The sequence below is a fragment of the Aulonocara sp. 'chitande type north' Nkhata Bay genome, linkage group LG5 (genome assembly GCF_057382095.1).
Source record: "Aulonocara sp. 'chitande type north' Nkhata Bay isolate Kocher_YH1m ecotype deep benthic linkage group LG5, A_spYH_male_GT1.1, whole genome shotgun sequence".
NCBI lineage: Eukaryota > Metazoa > Chordata > Actinopteri > Cichliformes > Cichlidae > Aulonocara > Aulonocara sp. 'chitande type north' Nkhata Bay.
The window spans coordinates 49,096,358-49,124,180 of record NC_141348.1 but is presented as its reverse complement, the minus strand read 5'-3'; the positions used below and the strand labels follow the sequence as shown (position 1 = coordinate 49,124,180).

The 27,823-nt window shown below is 43.2% G+C and overlaps 2 protein-coding genes, 1 long non-coding RNA gene and 1 pseudogene across 3 annotated transcripts; 2 read left to right on the top strand and 2 right to left on the bottom strand.

Annotated features, from left to right (window-relative positions):
* The first annotated feature begins 758 nt into the window (after positions 1 to 758).
* Positions 759 to 16,594, top strand: LOC147331630 (protein FAM83A-like). Its single transcript, XM_086294062.1, has 5 exons — positions 759 to 1,811; positions 7,222 to 7,389; positions 8,146 to 8,270; positions 13,448 to 13,684; positions 13,914 to 16,594. The coding sequence occupies exons 1-5, from the start codon at positions 1,296 to 1,298 to the stop codon at positions 14,668 to 14,670; spliced, it is 1,803 nt and encodes a 600-aa protein (XP_086150188.1). The 5' UTR covers positions 759 to 1,295; the 3' UTR covers positions 14,671 to 16,594.
* LOC147331631 (uncharacterized) lies at positions 5,209 to 8,082 on the bottom strand. The gene is made up of 4 exons (XR_015129208.1): positions 7,857 to 8,082; positions 6,207 to 6,385; positions 5,500 to 5,600; positions 5,209 to 5,412 (listed from the first exon to the last, which is right to left on the bottom strand). It is a non-coding gene; the product is annotated as an uncharacterized LOC147331631 (long non-coding RNA).
* Positions 16,595 to 17,217: 623 nt separating the features above from the next.
* On the top strand, positions 17,218 to 19,441 carry LOC147331629 (uncharacterized; annotated as a pseudogene).
* A 1,359-nt stretch (positions 19,442 to 20,800) lies between these two features.
* Positions 20,801 to 22,653, bottom strand: LOC147331628 (uncharacterized). The gene is made up of 3 exons (XM_086294061.1): positions 21,883 to 22,653; positions 21,431 to 21,566; positions 20,801 to 21,148 (listed from the first exon to the last, which is right to left on the bottom strand). Exons 1-3 carry the CDS (start codon positions 22,476 to 22,478, stop codon positions 20,945 to 20,947), a joined length of 936 nt encoding a protein of 311 aa, XP_086150187.1. The 5' UTR covers positions 22,479 to 22,653; the 3' UTR covers positions 20,801 to 20,944.
* Positions 22,654 to 27,823: the final 5,170 nt, after the last annotated feature.

Here is a 27,823-nt window from a genome sequence, read left to right as displayed (position 1 = left end):
AGAAGCTAAAGCCACATCACAGGGACAAAATTAGCGCGGTTATCAGGGAGATACACTATGAGGGAAATGTCCCCTTCAAAATAAAAGCACAGAAACGCAATATATAAGCTCTCAAAGTGAATTCAATGTGGATTGAAACTGAGATCCAACCATCCGAGCATTATTCCAACTGTTTAAATATGTGTTTCAACTTTTATATCAAATAGCATTTCACTTTTTATATGACTTTTAGCTTTATTTCAGAAGATTTATGTCCACTGTAAGACTGATATATCACTTTTTAATGTTACTTTTATCCATAAATTTTAGCTCATGTGAATCTTTTTAGACTTTTTTCCTCATTTATCTTTTATATCAATCACTTTTAGGTTTTCTATCATTTATTGCGGTTATCTGTTATAACAGATTTTTCCCATATACATCATATATGTAGCTCTGTCCCATTATATTGATACATTTAAGATGATATCAATGAGAAAAAGTTTTTTTTCATTATTGCTTTGGTCTGTATGTCAATTTATATCACATCTTTTTATTTTAACATTTATTTTCAAATGTTTGTTGTAGCTGTGTTTCAGTGTAATCGTTTTCACGCGTATATATATTACTGTTTTGTTAATTTACTAAACTACTTATTTGCAGCGCTCTCTCGCTCTCTCTCTCTCCCGCTTTCTCTTGGAGCTTTATTTTGAAAGTCCTCTCAAAGGGGTGGGTTACCTATTGTGAGTCGGTTGGCTTGACAACGGGAATGATGGGAGGTGCTTGTCCACGTCCGAGATCGGGGACGGGACAGGTAGAGCCAGGTGAACAGAAGCTGCACACCTGACACTGACACACACACACACTTTGTCTCTCTCACACACACACGGACACACACGGGCTGAGGGAGAGGAGGCGGCCGTTGCGCTGAAGAGGCTCTTGGGACTTCACATCCTGCTCAGCGCACCGGGAACCAGAGAAGGGGGGACCATTAGGAGCGTCAGGGCGCAGCAGACACAGCAGCTGCTGCGGGCTCGGACTGTTCAGAGAAGGACTGAACTGCGCCTTTAACTCCCAGGACTCTGTGAGTGATTAAGCGGAGGGCTGCAGCCTCCTGCCGGGGCGGATTACTGCCCGCTGTGGTCTCACATAATCCGCACTTTGGGATTTTCTTCAATGTTCCCGGAGCAGAGCAGCAGGTAGTTCCTGCCCCGACCTCCCCGCGCACCTTATTTCTCTATTCAAATCCCGGGGGAGGGGGGGTCAGAGACCCGGTGTACCCGCCTAATCCCGCACCTGCTGACCGCAGCAGCACCATGATCAGCTCCGAGGGCCTGAGGCCGGCCTCTAACGGCAGGAAGCCGCTGGGCAAGCTCGCCACCCGCCTGGAGGAGGTGAAGAACCCGTGGCGGCAGGGCTCCACGCTGGAGCTGAGCCACAACGAGGCGGCCCGGCTGGCCACGGACGCACTGCTGGAGCACGGGGAGAAGGAGTACCGCAAGGTGCTGACCGAGGAGCGGGAGGTGAACTTCCTCTCCCCGCTGGAGATCCACTACATCACGCAGCATGCGGCCAGCAAGACGTGCGGCGGCTCCGACAGCAACGGCGTAGGGCCCGGGGACCGGGACTTCGGGGACGGGGACGCCGTGTCCGAGCTAACTTCTGGAACTTACTTCCCCATGATGTCCGACGAGGAGCCGCCGATGCTGGAGCTCGGCTGGCCGGACACACCGACGAGATACGGACCGTCGGAGACTCAGATCTACTTCCAGAGAGACAAAAGCCACAACATCAAAGACCTCATCAGGTCCCTGATCAACAAGGCCAAGAAGGTAAGAGCGCTCTGAGGGACCGGAAACAGAATCATCTCTGTCTGCGATCTTTTATTAAACAGCCTGAAACAGGAGGCCGCTTTGCATCGATTAGTCGATTATTCCTGAAAGCAGCCAGCAGCTGATCGGTCAGTCACGGCAGAGCAGAGGTCAAAGCTCAGACTGTATTATTGATGAGTGTGTGCTTTGTTCTCACAGTGGTCTGAATATTTGTGCTCTTATAGTCTCCCACAGTCCAGTCACACATCTGTAAACTCGGATTATTTATTCTTATTCTTTAGAGAAAAGCTGGAAATGATTTTGTCTCAAAATCTGCATTTTTCAGACTGAAAGCTGCAGCTGGACCAGGAGAGTTTATCCTGGTGACCTTTGACATAAGTCACAGAAACAAAGCAGCAGCTTTCTCGTTGGGGTTCATAACACACTGTGAAAAAGCTTCTTATAAATAAAGTCCAACCAAGTTCTCAGCAGTCACGTTGTGTCCACCTCAAACCTGTGAAAACATCAGACAGGACAAAATAAAAGCTTCAGATGTGGAGAGCTGGAAACATATTCAAGTGTAAACTATGTGCAAAATGATTTTTTTTTAAAGCTGCGTTACTGCAGCTAAATGTTTAGTGTGATCCAAAGCATGTCGCTCTCTGCATGTTAGACCAGTTTGTGGCGCACTGTGTAAACACAGTCGTCTGTCAGCAGCTGGGATCAGTGACCTCACTCTGTGTGTGGAGCAGCTCTGCGCTCAAAGACATATTCTGCCCATTATTACTCCCAGTGTAGCGCTGTCTGTAAGCCTGAGCTGTGCTGCACGTTTCAGGCTGATCAGAGCAGCTTTAAGTGCTGCGCACAGACGGAGTCAACACAAGTGCTACGTGCCAATAATGCGACCAGTGAAACGGCTTCAAAGAGATGATAACAAAGAAGGAAATGAAGCCTGAATACAGTCAAATGAACAAAGGGAAATCATTATAACTGACTAAAGTCAGGCTGAATTTCCTCTTGAAGCTGAGATTAGATCAAACGTTACAGTCGCTGCTCAACACGGTAATAACACTGAGGCTGAGACGCTGCTGTTGACACGTCGTTTGGCAGCTGAAGTCGAGAAATGGAAAAAATCTTTGCACTTTTGTCCATTTTTGTCCTTTTAATGATGACGCACGAGTGTGGAGGCTCGAAACCAGGACAAAGTCTTCATTTGGAGTAACAGAGGTGCAGCTCACCGCGTGGATCCGTCCCTGGAGCATTTTTCACCCGGCTTGCTTACAAACAGCGCGAGCAGGCCGGGGCCCGCCCGCCATCTTTGATCTCTTCTTATCAGCTTGTGAGCTCGAGGCCGGCTGCTCGAGGTCCAGGGAGCAGAGGGCTGGCTGTCACACTGCCCGCTGTTTAGGAACAAACCCCCGAGCTCTCTCTCACTCACACACACACACACACACACACACACACACACACACACACACACACACACACACACTGCGGTGTAGTTTCCATCTTTTGTGTCTGTTTAACATTTGCATCATTTTCTTCGTTCTCGCTGACTTTGAGTCTCTTTTAAAGTCGTCTTTTGTGTTTGAGGCATGTGAGACAGGTTTGTGTTACTCTTGAACCTTTGTGTTGGTCTGCAGTACTTTTCCTTGTCGAGTAGCTGTTTTTTATTCATTATGTAGCTTTTATAATCTTGCACTGACGCTGCAGCCTTTTTCTCCTTTTTTGTTTCTCTTGTCTCTTTGCAGATGGTGTGTGTGTGTGTGTGTGTGTGTGGGGTAGCAGGTTTCCATCGCTTAGTTTTGGCATCTGTTTGTTGGTATTTCTTCGTCTAGTGTAAAGCTTCTTTTTAAACAGAGACTCTGACCCCGCACGGCGCCCGCTGACCCCCCCGGCGCCCCCGACCTCTTTGCTGTATTCGTGACCTCCACAAAAACAACCACGAGGCGACAGATCAAAGACCCTTAAACCAAGTTTTCCGCCGCTTCTCAGACTTTCTGTAACTTTACATTCAGAGCGTTTTGCACGTCGTCTCCCGATCAGCGATCACGTAACAGTCAAATGAGAAGCTCCGTAGGTTTGTTGGCAGACAGTCGGGCACGCGCTGCGTGTGAGTCACTTCCTCCTCCTGTGTGTATAAATAGACGTGTTTAATGTGAGGCGTTTTTTTACATGAACCTGACCAGTCTGTGCGTCCGTGCAGGAGAAGCTGTTTTCTCTCAGACGCCGACCTCTTTCCCACACGTCTGTGCCGACTCAGCGGGTTTCAGATCAAATGACACTCTGGATGCATTTCGTCAGTTGGTTGATGCAGCAGACAAACAGCTGCTCTCAGAGCTGCACGTTTGTTCCTCCAACGGCTCTTTTCGCTTCATTTCAGCATATTAGGAGAGTAACTGAACTTTGACCTCCTTAATTTAGTGACAGATAAACCTAAATGCAAATGAAGTGAATCAGGACGCAGGCCTGGCTCAGAGTAAAACCATCCTGCAGCATCCGGCCTGCAGGTGAGCAGCGCAGCAGTCTTCATTATTAATTTAAGTTAAAGCAGAGTGTGCAGCGGCCCCGGGGCCCGGACCCCCGGAGTCCCTCTGTTTCAATGACAGCAGCTCATTAAAGGCAGATGCATGTGTTCAGCTGGGTCAGATAAAAGTCATTACCAGTTTTACTAACGATTTACTACCAGTCAAACATTGTAATCTCATTACATCACCTTACAAACAAAATATCATAATATTGCAAAACTTAAGGTATGATAATACTATTACATAAGCTTACAGTGAATTCTTCAGACACAATCTAACTCAAACTGGAGTTAAATGGATTATTGATTAGTTGATCAGCTGATACAAATAGGATTATCTACAGGTTTTTGTGATTATTGCACCTTCTGACAAGATCTGGAGCTTTTCTTTGTCCCACATAAAATAAAATAAATCAAATGTCTTGGATTTTAAAGATATCTGAAGATGTGAGAGATTATTTTTATTCATTTACTTTAAAAGATTCATAAATGTTTTTAAATAGCTAAAAAATGAAAATGTCACGGTGCAGCCTTAATGCAAACCCATCCTGCTGCAGGTTTTCATCCTTGGGCTCTGTTACAGCAGCTTTGCATGATTCTCAGTATGAAATAAGCCTCGTGTATCTTAGTCTGGGCCTTTGTGCAGCCTGAAACGAGCTGTTTTAGCTCCTCCCACTTTAACACCATCAGTGGGCCTGAGCAGCACGGCTTTACCCCGGGGACACAGAACAGGTTAATCCAGCTGTGGAGACTCTGTGAAGCTGCAATTATCTTTTCATAGGTCATAAATCTGTGAGCTCTACTCAAATCTGCACGTTGTTTTAATAAAAGTGCTCTTCTGAGAAATTCAGTTTTTCCAAGAACGCTTTTTACTTCCCGTATTTAAATGGAATTTTTTTTATTGTTTAGATCAAAAAATGTCAGAAAATTCTGAAGCTGTGCGTCAGATACCCAGAGCCCCCCGACAGTGTTTGGTTTTGCTCAAACAGCAGTCAATGAAACACCTCCAGTGGGCTCAAAGCAGTAAACAAACAGCAGTTTGTCCCTGTTGACTTCAGAGAGTTGTCCTTTGCTCCACAGCTGAGCAGACTTGGCCTGCATAAAGAAATAATTCTAACGTCAGTAATCAGCAGAGAAATTTCATGATGATGGCCCACGAGTGAAAATGTTAACCCCGCTCACCTTTAGCGTCTCTCACAGGTCACTCACTCAGCTGACCTGATTTCCTCAGATATAGCATTGAGGGTTGTAACTGTGAATGACCTTTGACCTCCAGTTTTAGCCTGAGGAACAGATTAAAACCTGAGCCTGATTATCTCGGGCTAAATAGAATAGAATAGAATAGAATTCAACTTTATTGTCATTGCACATGCACAGGTACAGGGCAATGAAATGCAGTTTGCATCCATCCAGAAGTGCTTTAGTGATATAGATATATTACAATAAATATTAGCAATAATATAGATATGTGAGTATATTACAGAAATGGGTCTATTATGTTATAATGCACACGGTATGAAGTATGTTGTGAATATTCTATAACTATAAGTATGTACAGGCTGTAGTGAGTACAAGCTATGTACAGGCTATGAACAGGATATAAATATGAAAAACTATACAGAATATGAAATAAATAACTTTACAGAATCTGGGATATACAGCTATACAGAAATGGGAACTGTGCAAGTTGTAAACAGTTGTAGGATTAAAGATTATCGAATGTACAGAATGATTATTTACACAGAGCTATACAGTAGTGCAGTTAAGATAAGTGAGGGTGTAGATAGTTTCTACAGAGGCTATATAAAGTGCTAGTGGTTGTCAGTCCATGTTATTATTGTGTGTTAAACCTACAAACTAAGGCCAGGTGTAGCTTTGCATGACCCGACCTGAAACGAGCTATTTCAGTCAACTTCAGTCTGATTGGCTGCCCCTCGAAGATCTGAACAGCAGGAGGGTGGGGCTTCGGTACCTGAGATGACCATATTAGGGATATCCCCTCCCAGAGTGTGTGCAGAGTGCAGGCTTGTATCACATGGATAACTTGAACATATGTTGACCTCTGAAACTTTTAGGAGATAAATGACATGAAAAACAAAAAGCAGCATGAGGCAGTTAAATTACAGGTCATGGAGTGTAACAGACTTAAAAACTTAAACAAATGACCTCAAATCTGCTTAGAAACAGTAAAAAATCAGTCATCATGTTTTCTTTAAGACCCCAGTAATCGACTGGTACACAGCACAAACAGAAGCTGACTTTTAAACAGATCTACACGTTTGCGTTTCAGTCGGGTTTATCTCGGGTTTCATCCACAAGCTGAATTTCAGAATTTTAAGCTGAAAAATACATGACAGGAAAGATCTGGATCCAGGATTTTACTCAGAGGAGCACCGAAAACGAAGGTCATTGCAGCCTGTGACCGGAGCAGGGACGTCCCCGAGAGAGAAGTCAGGCTTTATTTCAAGTTTAACTCGACTGATGAAGCTGCAGTGCATCAGTTAATTGTTTTCTGATAATTTCTTCACTTTGCTCCAGTTTCTAACCTATTAAACCCTCACAGTTTGGCCTATATTCTGGAGTTTCTAACTTATACAACATCCAGAGTCAGTAAAGACAGCTCAGTGACTGAGAGGCCGAGCTGAACAAAGGTCGGCTTTATGGATCAGAGACGACAGGAGAGTTTTCAAGAGACAGTGAAATCTTAAACCTGAGAGGAAATAACCGTAAACCTGCTCTGTGCGTGGAAACTCAGATCACAGGAACAAGAACAAAGTTCAGTCAGCAGCTTCTGAAACACCTTTGGTCCTGAGCGGTGAGGGTCAGGGTGATCCTCGCAGATTCATAAAGAGGCTCGTGAAATGTCCACTAAACACTTTGTGCTAACGTCTGGCTTTCCTGCAGGTGATCGCCGTGGTGATGGACGTGTTCACGGACGTGGACCTGCTCTGCGACCTCATGGAGGCGTCCAACAAGCGCAGAGTCCCCGTCTACATCCTGCTGGACGAGAAGAACCTCGGACACTTCACAGGCATGTGCTCCGCGCTGGATATTCAGAACTCTCACCTCAGTGTAAGTACAGCACACAGCAGCACTGACTGCAGGGCCGCGAGGGGCAAACATGAGCGACGCCCTCAGGCGCTCATATTAAACAGGAGAAAGTGAACTGACTGCACGTAATCCCCAGAGCTCGGGCCTCGCAGTTTTTTCCATTCCTGACTCTGCAGGATGTCATAGAAAGAAAAAATCCCAAATATGGTCATTTCAGGCACAGCTGAGAAGCCCCGCCCACCTACTGTAGAAATCTTCCATTTATTTGTAGCAACCAGTTAGAATAAAGCTGTTTTAAAGGAGGCGGAGCCAGAGCAGCTTATTTCAAAGATGGGGCACACCAAAGGCCGACATTAGAGTCTTAAAGAGAATAACAATGAGACTGAACCTGTAAGAAGTCCCATTAGAAGCTGGAATTATTCATCCGCTTTTTGCCAGTTAATGTATTTATCATTGAAATAGTGAAAAAAAGACGTAAAATTTCTTACATCTCAAAGTGACGACTTTGTCGGTCAGATGTGATGAAGTCGGTGTTCTTGCTTGTTCTGCTGGTTCGTCTGTAAAGAGTCGAAACTTTTTCCATGTTTGAGAAACGAGATTTCAGGTCAAATTAAAAGTTTTATGGTCTTTACAAGAACAACAGCTTATTGTTTCTGGATCCATGAAATTGCTGTTTATAATTTCATCTTCCTCGTGTGTGTGTGTGTGTGTGTGTGTGTGTGTGTTTGTGTGTGTGTGTGTGTGTGTGTGTGTGTGTGTGTGTGTGTGTGTGTGCAGAACATGCGTGTTCGCAGCGTTTGTGGCGACACGTACTGCACCAAGAGCGGCAAGAAATTCACCGGACAAGTCCTGGAGAAGTTCATGATCATCGACTGTGACGAGGTCATCGCCGGATCCTACAGGTGAGGAACATGCGCGCGCACACACACACACACACACACACACACACAAACACAAACACAAACACACACACACAAGCACACACACAGTCCTTAAAAGATGAACCAAATACAAATCTTGCTCTTCGAATGAAGATCGTCTTCCTCCTGCAGTTGACATATTTCCTGTTCCTCAGTCTTTCTTTGAGCGCACACAGTCAGTGCATCAAGCTGCTTTAAGGATATTCTCTGTAACATGTGGGACTGCAGCACTTTCCTGAAGTTAAAGCTGAAACGCTCGGCTCAGGGTTCCAAGACTTAACTAACCCGTGTGTCATGTCACTGTAGCCGCGTCCATCTTTTATCTTCACTGTATGCGACTGAGGGACAGAGGGATAAAACGGTCGGTCATTCTTAGGCTCGGAGAGAAGCAGAAGTTTGGACGTCTTACTGAACTAAATAAAGGCAAACAGCAGCACCGCGGCAGCTGCGATGGTCTTATACCCGTGTAATGTTGCTTTGCGTTTACTTGGCTGTAGTAAAAAGGTAAAAACTGCAGCAGGAATAAAATGCAAACATAAAAACGTGTCTAATGTCAGCTGAGCCGAGCGGGCCGTTCTCCTTTTAGCAGCCTCGCACCGACTTTGCATCCAGCAGCAGATTACAGCAGGAAGCTGGCGGAGCTCGGACGGCGTGATGGGTTTGTCTGATCGGATAAGCAGCGTGACAAAGCTCGCGTTGTGCAGCTGAGCAACTGTAGGCCACGAGCTGCTGTGGGAATACCTGAGTAATACCTGTAATTACATCGACACACTCAGCAGGTGGGTAAGGATGAGAGCTGCAGGCACCAGCAGAGACCTCATTGATGCTTCTTTTTTTAAACTGCTGAAAAAGATCATTATTTACTAGATTGTGATGCTTTTCATCAGTCAGGCCTACCGTCCATAGGAGCAGAGCCACGGGGCGGCCACGGCCAGCCCTATAACCACTCGCAAAGAGGCAGGACCATTTAGGAGATGCAAATGTTTGATGAGCGCATCGTCTCTCCACGCACGCTCACAAACGGCCGTGCGCTCGTCAGCCTTGATAGCAACAACCTGGAGTGCTAGAATAAAACTGTCGCCCTGCAGATGAGCCTGATATAAGCTGCTTATTTCATTTACCTGTCAGTTATAATCTCTCGCAGGGCTTTATTTATAAGTCCAAATATTTTTATTTGGACTTATAATAAATATATACTGTATATCCTATATATATCCTGACTCTTAGTGGGGTTTGAAACATAGATGACTACAGCAGCACTGAGGTGTGAGCAGCTCTAGCAGCAGAATTTAGTGTTTCATCTTGAAAAAGGGCTTAAAACGTGTTTGGAAAGTTTCAAAGCAGAAATTTAGTGTGAATTCTGCTGTCGCTTACTCATCCGCAGCTCAGACGGAGCACCATGGGTTTTTTAGCAGTTTTTGTTTTATTCATGTTGCACTGAGTCTGTAAATCTCGGGACTCGTCTTCCTTAAAGGGATTAAACCACAAAATTTAAATGGTTAAATTCTTGTAGACGACTCGCACTGTTTAAGTCTCAAGGAAAAGACTACAAGTCCCTGTGATGTGCTTCAAAGTGTGTGTGTGTGTGTGTTGCTGTAATATAGCCATGAAGCTGGTGGACAGTTTGTGCTGTAAAATTCTGGTGATTTTAACGACTTTGTGTCACGCAGCTGCACGGTGCTCGTAAAACTCTGGGACAAATTTATATTGAGTTAACTTTGCAGACAGCTGCTGATTGTACGGAGCTAGTTAAGGCTTTTTTTGGACTCGTTGTTTAGGTCATAGTTCCTGTACACAGGTATGTATACATCATGGCACACACTGCAGTCACCTTAAAGCCTCTCCTATTATCTGTGCTGAGCTTTAAGGTCTTTGTTCCCTGCATCTAATCTTAAAGGCAGCGCCACAGTGAAGTCTGGGGAAACACGCTGTCCAAAGGACGAAGTCGGGATTGATCCTTTCTGAACACCGTACTCCATTTTCCTGTAGATTTCTACGTAGTCAGCTCAACATTCATAGTTTGCAAAACATACTTGAGTGGAAATATTTTCATACTCGTTCTTTAACCTTAGTCACCTGTTTCAGGTGTGTCGCCTTCATTCATTCACTCGCACACTCGTCTCCTTCTCTATGTTTTCACCTCTGCCCTGCTCTGCTTCTTGTTTCATTAAATTGATTCTGTTTTGTCTTTTACATTCAAAGGAACTCTAATTTTGCAACACACAGTGTTGTTTTGGGAGGATTAAGTGTTGCTTCAGGTATGTAGCAGGTAAGAGGGCGGAGTCCCGCAGGCTGACAGGCTTCTAATTCCATTGCTGATTGTGGAATGAAGGGTGAGGTCACCCCCTCTGCTACACCTACTACAAACTTTATCACTTCAATATTGGATCAAATAAAAGTAACTTGATTCCTGGGAAGCGCCGAGCCTGTAGCTGTAAAACTGATTAGCTTGTTTGAGAACCAAATATCAACACAGATTACCGGATATTATGCAGAGAATATCTGAATCTGCTAATCTCAAAGAATATATAACATTTGCAGTAAATCGTTTAAAGCTAAAACGAGACCGTGATGTCCTAAGCATCAACAGAAACCAGTATATTTCAAAGGGCAAGTAAGGCAACCAGTAAAGAGCAACACAATAGAGATCCACAGCAACCAGCAAAAAAACTATGCAAATATTACCAAAAAGACCCCAACACAGCAATCTCAGAGGCAACCACCCAACAACGGCCAATCAGACAACAGAAACACACTAGCTCCAGTCTACTTTATGGTCCTCAGAAGTAGTATTTGTTTATGAAGCTATAAATGGGGGTAAAGTCCTGTGAAGCACGTTCAGGCTGAATGCTTTCAGTATAGACATTTATCACCTGAACAGCTAACAGGTGCACTGTCACAAAGGCTTTAAGTGCTCCAGGAAGCAGCAGGTAACTGGAAACAGTTCATCTTAAACGGCTGAGCATCCTAACGCGACCTCATTTACAGTTCTATGACTTGTTTGTTAATTAAACCACAACTTTAATGATCTGAACCGGAAGACAGTAAAATTACCATTTATGTGTATCGGGTGTTTAGATAATGAAGGTGTGCTCTGAGCTGTTCTTCTTCAGAACTAATCAGGAATTCAGATGAATCATATCAAACATAGCTGAGCACTGAGTGGTTTAGTGCTGAGGAACGCCGTCCTGCAGGTTCCTCTGAGGTTGTCTTGCTTTGTTCTCACACAGTCAAGTCTGTAATGGCTTGATTACAATCAGAAAAGAATCGGTTTCGTAAATCTGTAAATTTCCTTTTAAGTTTCCATGAGTATTAAAGTTCTTTGTGTTGCTTTGAAGATGCCAGTGAATCAACTATGAATTACACCTGCTCTGATATCATTGAGATGCTGTCCGGTTCACATTTGTGCAAATCAGAATCAAATCTGCCAACTGGCCTGAGATCAGATATTACAGGGACAAACTTAGCTGGCACTTTGTTCTTCAACCAAACACTCTGCTGTCATTTAAATACACAATACAAAGTCTAGTAATGTATTACAGGTTCTGTTTATGGAGATGAAACAGATACAGACTCTGTGTCATTAACTTGTGTCTGTAGAAGTACGAGGTGTCCTTGAAAACGAGTCCTTCTGCAGGGTTTAAATGTGCACGAATGCTAGTTTGGCTAAAGTAGCAAATATGCGATTAGCTAAATGGCTAACAACAAAACAAAGGCCCCTGCTGTTAGCAGCTCAGACCGGTCAGAGTGTATGTTAGTAATGCTGGCTCTAACATGAGTATTATTGTTAAACAATATGCTGTTTAAAGCTTGTTTAAACAAACATGTATCATGATGGTTGGTGTTGATGAGGGTGTGCTGGTGCTCGGCTAACGCACCATCCATCCACCCACTCACCCTGCTTTGTGTATCTGTAAACAGCTGGTACATTTTGTGACTTGTAATGTGGCTAAAACTCAGACGTCTGTGTGGTCGTCTAACGCTGAACCTTTGTCTCGCCTGCACATAAATGCAGTAAAGTGTCTGCTGCTCAGTTAGACGCCTTCGGTGTTCGTGCACCTCGCGTCCACCTCTCGCCAGCTGATAAACTGATGAGTCATTGCACTGACTCATCATCATCCAGGAAATAGTTAACACTCACTGCAGGGCTGTTTATCAGCTGGAGGTGGAGGGAGATAATTTACACAGACACAGCTGAGAGGTACTGAGTCTCAGCCTCAGTTTGTGTTTCATAATTTTGAGATTTCATGCACATGATGGCAGAAAAACCTGTCACACATGACAAACATCAAGCCTCGATCTATTCAGGCTCTTATCCAGAACTGCTTTCACTTTCTGATTTTTATCTGCGTGAACTCATTGTACTTGAAATGCCACCTGGTAATCGGCAGCTGCACCGAGTGTGATTTGATCTTTTACATAACTGATGCATCAAATACTGCTAAATGCTGCTGAGCGAGGTTCAAATCAGAACTTTGACAAATCCATCTCAGCTGCTGCCGTCCAGCACCTGCAGAGAGGCGACTGCACCTAAAATTCACTTTGGCCTTTCTGTCTTTAAACACATATAGTTCAGTAATTATTGTTATATACTTAAACACACATTAATGCATTTATAGTAAGTTCCCTTTGAGTACCAGTCAGTGCCTCTGTCAGTGCGATTGCCATCACCAGTGTGTGAATGTGTGGATGACTGAATGCAGTGTAAAGCAGTTTGGGGTCCATAGGGACTAAGTAAAGCGCTATACAAATACAGGCCATTTACCAGATCAGCAGTAAAATAGTTCAAGTCCAAAAGTTCATAAAGGTCTCAGGAAAAAAATCCAAAACTTGAGTTAAGTTGCATTCGGCAGATCTTCCATTCAGGGTCATCTTCTCAGGCACATCTGGATTTTTCAGCTTGGTTGCTATTTTTCGATCCCTCAGAGGAGGACAGGTTATGTCCCTTTGTTCTCATGCTTCTGCGATGGCTGCCGGTCAAAATGCCGATCGCTCGACCTGATTTTCATTCATCGGATGTGAAGGAAGTTTATGGGGAAGAGTGTGGTTCTATTTCAATAGCTCATCCATCTCACACCTTGTACTCTGTTATGTATGCTTAAATCCAAAAAACAGAGGAGGCAGATGTCTGACTCTAACCTTTGACCTCTTCTCTCCAGTTTCACCTGGTTGTCGGCTCAGGTGCACAGCAACATGGTGATGCATTTCTCGGGGCGCATCGCTGACAGCTTTGACCGAGAGTTTCGCTGTTTGTACGCCGACTCCCAGATCATCGACTGTTTCTACAACCCGGAGGAGGACGGGATGCCGTACTACCCACCGTACCCTCCCATGATTGCCCCCGGCCTGGCTCTGGGGCTCAGCCCAGGCCACGGGCTGGATCTACTGTCTGAAAGGTAAGAAGGTATTCGCTGTAAGGGGAGACGCTTTCATTCTGATTACTGTCAAGGTTTTAGTTTTTTCCGAGTTTCATCAGAAGCTTTTTTCCTGAGTTAATTATGTGAATGACAGCTGCCGCAAAAACTCTTTGAAACTTGATTTATGTGACATCATGATGGAAATATAATCTCTCTGTGAAATCAACAGAACTTCAGTGTGCCACTTTTAACTTTTCTTCTTCCACAGGCAGCGGGACAGGGGGTGCTCCGAAAACTCTAGCAGCCAATCGAGTAACAGCATCTCCAGTGTGAAGGCTGCACCTGGAATGTCCTCAAACACGGTCTACAAGGTCACGCAAAGTCATGATAAGGAGGCTGCAGCTGGCTCCCACCTGAGCCCTGAAAGAAGAGGACTGAGCGACCGATCGGGAGGACAGACCCCTACACCAGGAGGGCGAAGCTCTGCTAATGGGGGAATCAATTTCGCCCCAATTCCCGATCGCCCGCCACCGGCCTACGGTCAAGCGATGGGTATCGAGTGGAACAAACCCAACACAGCAGATGTCTTGCGGGGAAATATTGGTGGAACCTCTACCAAGTTTCAGGGTTTGGGGCTGTACGATCACAAACAAGATCTCTTCCCCTCCTCAATACCCTCCCCAGTCAATGACACCAAACCGCCGCCTAAGCAGAGGCTCCCCAGCGGGATGTTCAACAAGCTTTCAGATTACTTCCTGTCATCCAACTCTAAAGACAGGGACGCCTACAACTTCCGGAGGACTCCGTCTCCTCACGGCTCACCCTGGGGAGGACCGGACCTTTCTCCAACTGAGCCGGAGAGTCAGCAGAGTCCACCGCCGCCGCTTTCTCCGGTCGGTATAATAAGCCGGAAGGACCAGAAACGAATGACGCTGGGCCACAGCAAGCTGGACCTGGTGAACCAATACAACAAGATGAAGCCCAAGCAAGTGTACAGCCGCTTTGAGCTCAAGGGCACGAATTAGACTGGAAGGCCAACCATCAGAGAGGTTGTGACTCCGGAACATTCATCTGGTATCTTATATTACAAAGAAAAGACTCTGAGATCTTGGAAATTGCTCAAGTTTGGTCTTCAGACCTCAGCCCTACAGGAAACTAAGACTCTTGAGGAGCCATTTTGGCTCTGCGTGGTTTCCCGTTTATCAAACGAGAGGTTTTTGGCTTTTTTTGAGGTCATAGTTTACCAAACAAATCACACTTTTACTAAATCTGCACTTCATGATTCAACTACAGTCACTACCTGAGTAAATATGTTCTCATAGGTGAAATAGGTTTCAAAGATAAGCCACTGACTGTTTGCTGACACGTGAAAACCATCGAAATGTGAATTTTTGCCTTCAACACTCCAGAGGCTTTCATGTGGGCATTTCTTTACATTTTTATACTCGGCGACATTCCTGAGCAACAGTTTGAATTCTTCCTTTGGGTAAACTTAGGATTCTGCAGTTATTGTTCTTTTTTTAAGATTATGATAATATTTGTAATAACAGGGCTGAAGAATTGTTTCCTCCACAGAGATTTTTCTCGCCTTTAGTGAACGTTTATGCTACATTCAGATGGAAACTAACGTTTATCTGACTGGATCCCAGCCTGGGGCTCAGCTCTCAATATGGTGACGGTTTAAAAAAAGATCATTGACAGTAATACTGCTGAAATTCTGCAGTTTAATACGATCACATTGTTGGGTTTCATGTTGTGACGCGACTTCCACAGTTCTTATTGGAGAAGTTTGAATCTGAGGTTATTTTTTGTTTCATTTCTTTTTGTTCTCATTAAGTAAATGAAGGGATCAGTGAGTCACCCACCAAACAAAGACTTTTATTCTGACAGTCGACTGTTTCTGCTCTGTAAACAAGTCATGCCATGTGCTACCACTAAGTAAAACATAAGATTTTTTATTATGGGAAAAATTAAAATCTCTCAAAATATTCAGTTTGCACTGTTAAAGCGATGACAATGAGAATCTTTAAGAAGATTAAAGATAACATATCATTATTGTTTAATCGTGACTATAAGTGAAACAATCATTCAATCAAAATAATGATGATTAATCAATTTGAACTCTACAGTTTATTCCAACAAGCCCAAACCTGGAAATACGCAGCCTGACAGAAATCTCACATCCAGTCACAAACAGTAAAGTGAAGTTTAGTAACCTTTGCTCCTGGGAATACGACAACACGTGCCTTGATCATCCTGCCTTAAGGTTTGCAGTCACATTTGCGACAGCCTGTCTCCAGCGGCCTCGGTTAGTCTCGGTCACAGTTTTACTTTCGTTGTTCGGCACAGGGAGCGATCTGTGCTGTGAATAGTAGAAGCAACGCCAGGATGTTTCGTGGTGCTCGTCATGTTCTGGGAAAGTCGGGTCGTAGGGTCGTAGGGCATTTTGTTTACGTCGGATGAGACGATCTGTGTCGAGAATCTACATTTATGTTCCTCAGCTTTCCTCGTAACGGAGGCTCGTTCCTCCCGCTGCACAGTTTTACAGCAAGCTTGTAGATTTGTATATAAATGATTAATTATTATGCTCTTCATCACTCTGCACCGCAGTGATTCCTCCTCAGTGGAGCAGCAGATGAGGACGTAAAATCACTCTAAGCAATAAGGATTGATACCGATCAATAGTTCTGATGTGTGTCTTTTGTTTACTGCTCATTCAGTGGGCGCCTTCTGTTTTTATTTGCCCCCAAATCAGCTGGACATTTGATTTATTTGTATGTTTTCCCATGTAATGTACATTATACTGTATATACATGAAGTTGGGTCATTGTTAAGAAAAACACTCTTCGACTTTATTTTTACAGATTACTGGAGAATGTGAACTTGAAGTTAATTTTGTGTGTTTTAAGTTGTTTTTAATTTGTAAGATGAACAAAATTTAATAAAAACATGAAGGTAAAGTTGAGTTCAGTGTTCGTTTTTCCATAAAACCGAGTAAAATGATTCCTGCCTGTATTTCATTTAAGAATGTTTTGTGGAAACATCACTATAATACGGGAGAAACAGCAGGAGCAATGACAGCCAACTTATTAACTAATATTGGTTAAAGAACAAACATTTTGACTAAATATGCATCAATTCAATTTCCCTTGATTGTCTGAACTTTCCTTCAGACCTGAAGATTATTTGTCCAAATGTGATGGTGAGACCCTGGAGGGTGCTTGGAAAAGCATCGTTTTACTTCCTCCCTGATGTCATGTTTCACAAAGAATCAGTCATTTCGGGGTTGCAGGGATGTTGCCAGTCACGTCAGCTAAGCCGATGAGCTCATACGTGCATTGTCCAACTGGTTGCTGAAGTTGGTGTCTTCCATGCAATTTACGGGCAATCGGCACTGGCAACCAAAGTAACTGCAACAAGGTTTTTGGTGCAGCAACCTCCAGCAACCACTCACCAGCTGAATAATAAACACATTTCCCTAGCAACCAGTGGTTACCATGGAGTCACTGACTGGTCTCTAGGCCTGTGTGATGGACTACTTGCACTAACACTTCCGCGTTCTATGTAGTCCTGCTCCAGTGCTTCCGGTGCGGTTAAACCATGGCGACGTTCTACACTCGCTGCCTACAAGAGCTCCCAAAATTGAACATCACCGATGTTCATCGGATTTGCAGAGTGACGACTACCCCCGCCAGCAAATTAGATAAAGGATTTAAGTTATATGCTGCATCTTATATACACAACTACGAAGGTAAGAAAACGTAAATTGACCGACAAAGAAACGCTAGCTAACGTCAAATGCAAACACTACGTTACTCCGCTATGTCCTTCATTTGATGTCAGTTCTCTACATTACATGTTTTCTTAAACGGTGTTTTATGTCGTCCTAAACTATAGTTGAGGTTTTCTTAACTAATGTCACTTTTGTTGTTAGACACTGTTATAATGGCGTTAGGTAGTTGGCTAACTATGGAGGTAGTTAACTACCTAATGCTACTCTTGCTAAGTGTAAAATATATATGTTTAAGACATGCTGAAATGAGTAATACAGAAATAATGCTAATGGTACTTGTATCTTTATTCAGTGTCCAATAAAGACAGGTTGTCAGGGGAGGTCGGTGTGAGAGCCCTGTGCTACAGGTCGATGAGGAAGAGTGAGGCACCACACAGACTAAGTGTAGGCAGGAAGCTGTGTAAAGTTGTTAATCCCCGTTCAGTGGGGTTCAGTTCATTTAAGCATTAGTTAAGTTCATTCCTAAAGGCCCATCAACTTGAATGTTTTCCTTGTCTCCCTGCTTTATCACTCCTAATTTGACTAGTCAGATAGTTAAATCAACGTGTGTTTGGGTGATCAGAAACATTTGACAACAAGTTAATACTGCAAATATACACAATCTAAGTTATTACAGTTATCAAGCATGGTTAAGTTGTTTTAATAGGGAGAGAAGGAAACACTAAGCATTCAGGAGGGTGCGTAACCATAACACTGAACTATGTTCCTGTTCGGCTCTTCCATGAAGATGTTACATTTTTAATTTTCATTCTTTCTTCTTAGATTAAGCTTCTGGATTCATCGCCGGTGATACTGACACATAGCCAGTGCTCCTGTGTGGCAGGCGCTGTTATGTGCAATCACACAGTGGCACTGCTCTTCCAAACAGCACACTACTCACAACTCAGAGTGCCGGTTGTCCCCCCTGTGCATAGCTGCACGGAATCTGAACAGCAATGGCACAAGCCACGGACAGTGGTAATTTAAATGAGGTTAAAGTTTTTGAATTAGTCCATGTTTACATATGAACAGCAACACCATCCATAGTAAATGTGTCTTCTGTTAGGGTGTGAGGCCAGGACCCATCAACTCCATGATCTTCACTAAGCCAGTACCAAATAGGATGGCCCAGACTGGAGTACGGTAATTACATTTGTAAAATTTGGTTTCACATGTTACAAATGTATGTTGCTATTTTTTTCATACATACATGTGTCAGAATAGGTATTAATTTACATACAACATTACACTTTCTGAAGACGGCTAACTCAGTCATGTACATCCCAGTCTCTAACTTATGCACCACTGTTTTACACCTTTTAGTTTTTAGTTTAGTTGTTGTTCAGTATAATAACCGTCTTTCTTACATTATTGTCATTGATGTTTTCTTTAGGAGTGGCTTCTACAGAGGCATGGTGGGTCCGTTACCAGATCCCTGCTTGTTCAGAATAACGGAGGCATATGCAAAATTTAATATTGAGGACAGGCCACTTGTGACCACAATGAACATGAGACCTGACAAGCCCCTTGTGGAAAGTGCCTTTGGGCTGGTGCAGGAGGGCAGTGTTCTGTCATATCAGCAGCCGGTTTTGACAACCCGGTACATCACACTACACCGCGATGCACCACCAACACCGCACTTGCCTCTGGAGGGGTATGACATCTTGCCATCAGATTGTGTGTTTGTGTGCTCAGAAGAAGAGCTTCTGCATCTGAAAAGCTTGTCTGTAACTCTGGAAATGGCTCACAAAATAGAGGAAGCTACACGTGAGCAAAGCTCTTCGTCCGAGTGGCATCAGCTCCGCAGGCCCAGAGTGACTGCCTCTAGGTTTCGGGAGGTGTGTCACGTCAGAGGCCAGAGCTCGGCCGAGTCACTAGCAGAGCGTATATTGAAGGGAACAAGGCAGACAGCAGACATGAGGAGAGGAACTGAGATGGAGCCTGCAATAGCAGCAGAGTATAGTAGGCTAATGAATGTTAACTACTCACCCTGTGGTCTGGTCATTCACCCCATTGCCCCCTGGCTTGCTGCATCTCCTGATGGTGTTGTTTTTGACCCCAATGAATACCCCCAGTTTGGCTTCGTCGAATTCAAATGTCCCAATGTACAAAACTTTATTGACTGCAAATATGTGCAGATGGAATGTGGTACCCCTAAACTAAAAAAGAGCCACGCATATTACTGGCAAGTGCAAGGACAACTGCTCATCAGTGGGATGCAGTGGTGTGACTTTGTTGTGTGGGCACAAGAGGACTACCTAGTGCAAAGAATATACATGGATACAGATGTGCACAATGCAATCAGAGAAAAGGCAGACTATTTCTTTTTTTACATATATATGCCAAGATACCTGTGTTTGAAAAAATGAACAGTAAAAACATAGCAAAAAGAAAAACAGATCCTTCAGGCTGGCTGGAACAAAATAACTGTTTTATTTTCAATATATTTCATGAATTCTTTTGTTGTTACATGTTACTTTTATGTGACATCAATAAACTGTTATTTAAGCAATGGCATCAATTTAATTTTTAAAAACACACATTAAAACATTGAATTTGTGCAGAACTTATTTATATGGTAAGTATTTAAAACTCCATGCCTAGCATACTGATATACATTTAGACAATAACACAACTGAACTGTAGAAAATGACAAATGGTATTTTTGATGTTCCAAAAGTTCAATGTCACTTATGATTTTAAAACGATTTAGTGATTTACTTTATAATTTTGATAAACAGTTTTGTTGAATCTGAATAGTAATATAGTAGTATAATTAAACAGTATTATTAACATTAAACATTTGCAATGAATTTGAATTATCAATAACTGAAACTCAACTATCAGCACTCAAGTACCAGTTCTGTAATCAAGTATTGTCAGCTGAGAAGGAAGAAATGCAACTGTAGTGGCCTCAGCTGCAGGTCATTTTCCATAAGTTACTTGTACTGGCACTGGTGTCTTGGGAAAAATCCATCTTGTCTCACTTAACCCATTTTTTAACTAATGCTGTGTTCTGGTAATTTGACAGCATACATGCCACTGCAAACAGTTGGTTGATATTATAAACATGTGACATGGTAATGATGCTATCAAAAAGTTTGTTCTGTTTGATCCTCCTAATGACTCGCTCCACATGTACCCTGAGTCTGGCTATGGCCTGCGTCTCCTTAACCTGGTATGCTGGCATCTGCTTCTGCTTAGATAGAAAAGGTGGGCAGTACACTTTGCATTTACAACAATCAGTGATTAGGAAGCCCTTATCTACCATCACTGCCATGTCTTCAGTCAACTTCTCAGCAATGCCTGATTGTTTGAATAGTTCCTTGTCACTAACCGAACCAGCATACAGATTAGAGATGAATGTCACTGGACCATGTGGAGCTATGCCAACCAGGGCTTTCATCGTACAGTGGGATTTGTACGAAGAGTACATTTCACTTTGGAGAAGTGGTGAGGATGGTGTCTGACACCTCAGCTCTGTACAGTCAAGGATCATCTGGGTGTCTGAGAAATCTTTGAATTCCTCAGTAAGCTTGCACTCCTTCACGTGTAAGCCAGATGCACTGAGACCCCAGTGCAGTGGCAAGAAAATTTGTCCATGTTGCAATAATGCGGCTCACTGTGGACTGGTGTATGTTAAATCGGTGTGCCAGGTCCCTCTCCTTCAAACCAACTGACAGGAAAACCAGGAAAAGAAAAAACTCATCAATTGGCTGTAGCAGCTGCCTCTGGAAGGTGAAAACAAAAGGGAAAATGTTACTCCTTAAGCTATGAACTAGTAAAATTATGCTTTTCTTGGCTAAATGTTTTGTAATGGTTAGGCATACCATACTGTACCATGGGGTAAACAATGAGGTGCTGTAGTGCACAGGTGTATGTATGTAAAGGATACTGAGTCTAGCATACATACACCTGTGTATGTATGCTACTGTACATAATGTAATGTTATTGTACATAAATACAATAACATTACACCTCTAGTTCTAACTACCAACAAACCCATAACCTACTGTTGATGTGCGTGCAGGTGTCAACACTTCTTCGTTCCGATTGGCAGCTGACTTGGCTCTTGAAACCCGGATCATTTTATAGATGCAAGGCTCAATCAAAACCCAGAATGCCATCAAATGATCATCGCTTGGAAATCTATTCACGAGAGAGACATACATCGTGTCAATCATTAATTAACATTACACACTGACATAAAAATAATGTGAACTGTGACAAATATGCTAATGGTATGCTGTATAAAATAGTCTGATTAAGAGTATTTGGTGTTGTATTTTACCTGTAGCATTAGGATATCGTTTAAATACTAAAGCATCTACATAAAACATACAATCAGCAGAGAAAAAGTAAATTTCTATTTTGTTTTCATTAAGACTGGAAAAACTTTCTAAATTTAACTGATGGTGACCTTGGTATATTTTAAACAGTTAGCTTGAATAGAACTTAGGTGTACCTGGTATAGAATCGGATGTCAGTGTCGGAGCCAGCAAAACGCTGTAACCCAAATTCTCGCTGGACACGTAACTCCTGTATTTCCTTCCTCAGAGTCTCCACATCTTTGGACAGGTCTTCTGCAGCTGATGCTGATATGTCCAATGCAGATGGCTCAGGGACTGAGCAGTAGTCATGATCTCTTGTAAGACTGTGCTCTTCTTGATCGTCAGGAGGAACTAGTTCAGGGCGTCGCTCCGTTCTCTCCCAAACACTACGCCGCGGTGGTTCAACTTTATAGCCATTCCACTCAAAAAGTGTTGGTACAGCACCTTTAATAAGCCGCCTTCGACCATCGAGGGTTGTTGGCTCTATGAGTTGATCACTGGCAAAGTGTCTGCAGCAGACCCTGGTGTGAGAGGTAATCGTGAAATGATCCCGGCGTATGTTTACCGGCCATTGTCTTCTCAAGTCGGAATGGGTCGGAAAGGCATGAAAACTTAGTATGCCGTTACATTTGGCTGAAGCTGAACAAAGTGGGACACAGCAATGCTCGGAGTATTTCTTCTCCTGTTTTTGAAAATGTTCTGTTTTAAATACTTTCCTTTTTATACTCATTCTGAAGCGACATTAGCATAGCTACCGATAGATAAGCAAACGTACCGGAAACGCACAAGCGGTACTATTTGGAAACGGAAATACGTCACATGCCCTAGTGCAAGTAGTCTATTGAGGCATAAACTGCTTCAGGTGCATACCTGCTGCTGCCTCTGCAAGCTGCTTGTCAACCATACCTCCACCCATACTCCTCCTTTCATACTGTTCATGTTACTTCTGATTTAATCAGTGTCACGTCTGTTGTTATCATCCATGCTCTGTTCTTTGAGTGGCGAAGGGTGTCATGAAAAATATTCTCCAGCAGCCCTTTGAGTGCAGACAAAGAGTAAACAATGTCCTCAGACGATGGAGTTGGAATGATGTTCCTGTACTTCCACAGGAGTCCACCTTCAGCTCCCTAAAGATTGACTTTCTTGTGCACCATCGCTAAAACAAAAAATGAAATTATTCCGAGTATTCCTAAAAAATTGACAGCTTTTGAATGCTCCTTCTGTTGTAACTACAAACTATGAGTGGGTGACACCAGGAGCAGGTTGTGGTCTGTAGCAGGTCAGTGGAGGGAGAACGTTGCAGCCATGTTTAAATCTGTGTCCAAACATAGGCTTGGTGTTTCCCACTGGGCCTCAGCACTGAAGGTTTTCCTGTCAGGAAGTCCAGACGGGGCTCTGGGTCACAGGACGCAGCACGAACAATGTAAGTTAATAAAGCTTGCAGAGATATGTGAACAATGGATCATCCAAGAAATCTCTCCCAAAAGTCCCTAAACTGGAACACAAATCCATAATTCACGAGACAAACACCGAGACTAAAATATCTCTTTGTGTGCGGGAAACGAGCGCACGAGCCGCCGGGGTGCTGTAAAGCTAAACTAACATAAAGACAGTTTCATTTGTCACGCAGTCAAAGTTTGGGAGCATTAATGTAAAGGTGGAGATGTGAGCCGTTTCACACGCAGCTCTGGTTGTTACAGTCACAGGTGTACTCATGCTGGTTTGTTAGGGTTACTGCATGCCGGCTCACAGCCCAGACTTTGTTTTTTTTAACTGTCAGCTACACTTGATGAACTCGTGGGGTTAAAAACCTGCTCCGCAGCTCTCCTGCCAGCAGTGAAGTTTCTGTTTGGGCTTGTGTTCAGCTTTGTGTTAATACACAAACACTGTATGTGTGTTTTTATTATCAAAGGGATTTATGTGAGTGTGCAGGACTGTAACCTAAGGTTTATATTATTAACAGGTCAGAGTAACGCAAAAATAATGTAACAAGTAACAAATTACTTAATTACTCCCTGGAGAAAGTAACAGTAATTAGTTTTAAAAAGTAATTTATTTTTGAGTAAGAACCCCAAACACTGATAGAAAGCTGCTTTGATCCCTATAAATAATTTTCTCCTTCATAACAACTGAATGTTTGAACTCACCTGTTTAAATTGTATTCAGGCTTAAAGGTTGTGGCTGGGGGCGTGGTCTCTTTGACTGACAGGTGGCTGCTAGTGATGGGATTTCCGGCTCTTTTTAGAGATCCGGCTCTTTCGGTTCGGCTCACTAAAAAGAGCCGGCTCTTTCGGCTCCGAACCGGCTCTTCAGGTTGTTTTGTTGCTTTAATTAATTTATTATTAACAATAATATAAAATTATGCACAAAAGGAATTACTAACATAAAAACAAGTGGTTTTATTTATATATGTTTATATATAAATATATGCGGTGGCCCCTAGAGACAAAACACGTACAAACTCCAAAACACGTTTCTAGCATGAACTGAACTTCCAAAGCAGAGCTACTAGATCACTTAAATTACACAATTGAAAGCATGTGTGTATTGTTTGTGTATTTATACACAGGCACTCATATATATATTCAAATAATTTAAAAAAAAGTTCATTTACCTGTTATTACCACACACCAAATCCGGTCGTTGGTACTTGCTGGCTTGTGTAGCCACAAGATAACAAAGGCTCAACACTGCGCCCAGCATCCTGGAGCACTTCTGCTGTCTTTTGTACGTGTTTTGGAGTTTTTACGTGTTTTGGAGTTTGTACGTGTTTTTACGTGTTTTGGAGTTTGTACATGCTTCAGAGTTCGTACATGATTTGAAGTTTGTATGTGCTTTGTCTCTAGGGGCCACCGTAAATATACTTTTATTTATTCACTCCACATAAAATGTAATAAATAAATCATATAATACAAAAATCAACTATTCACATTTCAAGTTTTAACTATTTAAATTTTCAGCTTTTTCCTTTCACAAATTTAAAGTGAAAAGAACACAAAACACTGCAAACCACAACACAATTAAATATAAATTATAATATGAAAACTAAAAGAACATGCATATTCTCTGTCATATGGACCTGCATGAATAAACTTTCTCAATCCTTTATCATCTGCAACCGAAAATAGTTGTGGATGATTACTATACCTTTCTAATGTTGTTGTCCCTGCCTCTCTTTCTCTCTCTCTGGCTCTGTTCCTGTGCTACTGAGTGTAACTACCGCCCCTCCCCCCTCTGCCCAGCGTAAAGCACAAGGCTCGCGTGCAGAGTGAAGCGGGAAAAAAGTGCGAGAGAGAGGCTGAGAGAAAGAAAAAAAAAAAACCCACGTGACGGCTCGCGATAGGGAGCCGGCTCGCGTCGTTCACGTCAAAGAGTCGGCTCTAAGAGCCATTTCGTTCGCGAACGACCCATCACTAGTGGCTGCAGCTGTTAGCTGTGTGCTAGGCCTCCCCTCAGCTAACTGGAGCCCCGTGTTTGTGCTGCTGGAACATTTTTGATGACATTAGCTGATCAATGACTTGGCTGCTGTACGAACAGAGCTCAGGTCCAGTGTTGGTGAGTGAAACTGGGATTTTATTTGGATGTCGCTGAGCTCCTTAGCAGGTGTGTGTTTGATGCACCTGTGCATAGTTAGTAGTTGGTTTCAGCTTTGCAAAACACTGCGAGGAGAAGTTTGGCTGACAGTGTGGATGACTCAGGCATGACAAGTGTTACAGAATCCAGCGACAGCAGTCAAGTGTGAAACACGAGCAGGGAAGCTCGTGTTGCCTCGTCTACCCCAAAAACCACCCGTCAGGGTAACGCGCTGTTTCTAAGTAGTGGTTGTATTTCAGAGCTTTAATTCTGTCCAAAGAGATAAAAACGACCACAAAATATCAGAAAACTGATGCAAAATAACTACAAAGAGGCTGAAAACAAGTAGCACGGAGGGATTAACCACGTGCTCAGTTTTAATGACACCCAGTGATTAAATCAGCTGTAAACAAATGTCAGTCATACCTCTGTGGAAAGCCTTCTTTATCTTCATTTCCTTTATCTAAAGTGCTCGTCAGGAGCTTTCAGAGGAATTTTCATTCACTTTTTACACCCACAGTATAAAATAAATAAACGAGTGTTTATGGTGTTGTTGTTTTTGAGCGTTAAACATTGGGGATCTCATGCTGGGCCTTTGTGGCATTTCCTGTGCAGCAGAGGAGCCTCTGATTACAGGAAGCCGCCTCTTACTGCGTTTGTAATCAGCTGATTGGAGATGAACAGTCACCATCTGGACTCAATAAAAAGGTGTGTTCACTTTTTAAGGCTGCAGCAGTTTATATGTCACCTAACGAAGGACGAGTTGCCATTTTTCCACCTGATTTACTTCCCAGATAAAGAATTCCCAGCCAAACGTTCAGTGGCTTCAGAAAGTGCCTTTTTATGCTGAGGTCAGTGCTCAAATAATCGTTTATAGAAAGTCCTTCTTCCCATTAATTATCTTAGACTTATGTGGGGATGCTTGAAAGGGTTTAGTTTGCTACTGAAGCTTTTTATTATGTCCGATCATTACTTGCACTGAAGTCTTTTGCCCTGTTTTCTAATGGCGCTCTAAAGTGAAAGATGCCACCTGCAGACACGTCGCTGTTAACAGATCAGCGACTCGCAGGTGAAAGGCTGACGGTGTGAGCAGCTGTAGCACAGATGTGCTGATGTTTAAACAGGCAGTAGCTGTGATGTCATCCCTGAAGCGAGCTGTAGCCTGCTGTAAGAGCTGCAGCGCGTCCTGTTTAGATGCTCCAGCAGCATTTCCTGCAGCTGCACGCTGGAGACCGGTCCTTTGTGTGTGCGTTATCTTCAGGATGCAGCTCTCTTCCTGCTGACTCTTTCTTCTGTAACAGACCTTCGGGGTGTTCGGTGGATGAATGCGTGCCGTCCATCGAGGGTTGTTGTGAAACGTTGTGTCCCTCGACTCCTTCGGGGGTTTTCTATGTTTGTTCTAAAGCTTTGTCTTCTCAGCATTTGGGGGCAGGTGTGAACTCTATTTAGGATCTAAATTCAGACTCACAACAGTGTTACACAACACAGCATTAATGTCCGATCACTGAAACCCTGAATAGTGAATAAAAATCTCCACGTGGATTTAACTGAGGAAATGGGTCAGATTAGCTCAGAAAGTCCTGCAGTGATTCATGTTTCAGCTGATTTATGCATTTTTTTTTTTTAGCAGTCATGTCAGGAGAAGACAGAAGCTGTTTGATAATGAAGAGCATGTCCACATGTTTAATGAAGACAACTCAGTGTGGGCCCAAACAGCTGTGTAGCCTTTATAAAACACTTATGCTAATTATGGAAAAAAGGCACTTTGCATGGGAGCATAAAGATAAGGCTCCGGAGCAATGGATGAAGGTCATGTGGTCTAAGAAGAGAGGTCAACAAAGTGTTGCACCCATCATGCCTAGTGGCCACTGTGTGAGTCTGTGGGGATGTGTCGTGGTCTGGAGTCGCTCTGTTGGACACTTCAGGACATCGATGGCACAGCGTGCTCCAACTGAGAGCTCGAGCAGTCGTCAGGCTCAGAGTATGAAAGAGTGCAGAACTTTAAAGAGTCTGTGGGATGTGCTGCAGAAGACTGTTTGCAGCAGTCCAACTTTCCCATCATCCATACAAGATCTCTGGGTGGATCCTGCAGCACTGCATGAGCTTATCAACATGATGCTCTGGTGATTTAATGGCATCATCAAAGCTAAAGGCGATCCAACAAACTTTACAGAGAAAACATTTGACCTTGCAAGTAAATCAGTACAGTATTATTAAACTGACTGTAGACCGGGCATGACTGTTTCTGGGACTAAGACTGACTCTGTTTTCGTCTCTGAAGGGTTACCATGGTATTCGGAGATGGGCGTGGCTGCTTTATCGCGCTGTAGCTCTCAGCACACAGTGTCTTCATGATCCCTTCCATCAACGCAAACATAACAATGATGCAGTGATACCCAAAATAACAATTGGCTTGTTATAAATAGCATTTGGTCAAACAGGCTTGCACAGTGTTGTGCTGCATTAGATGTGTTCAAGTTGCCTGACTGCCAACACAGAACA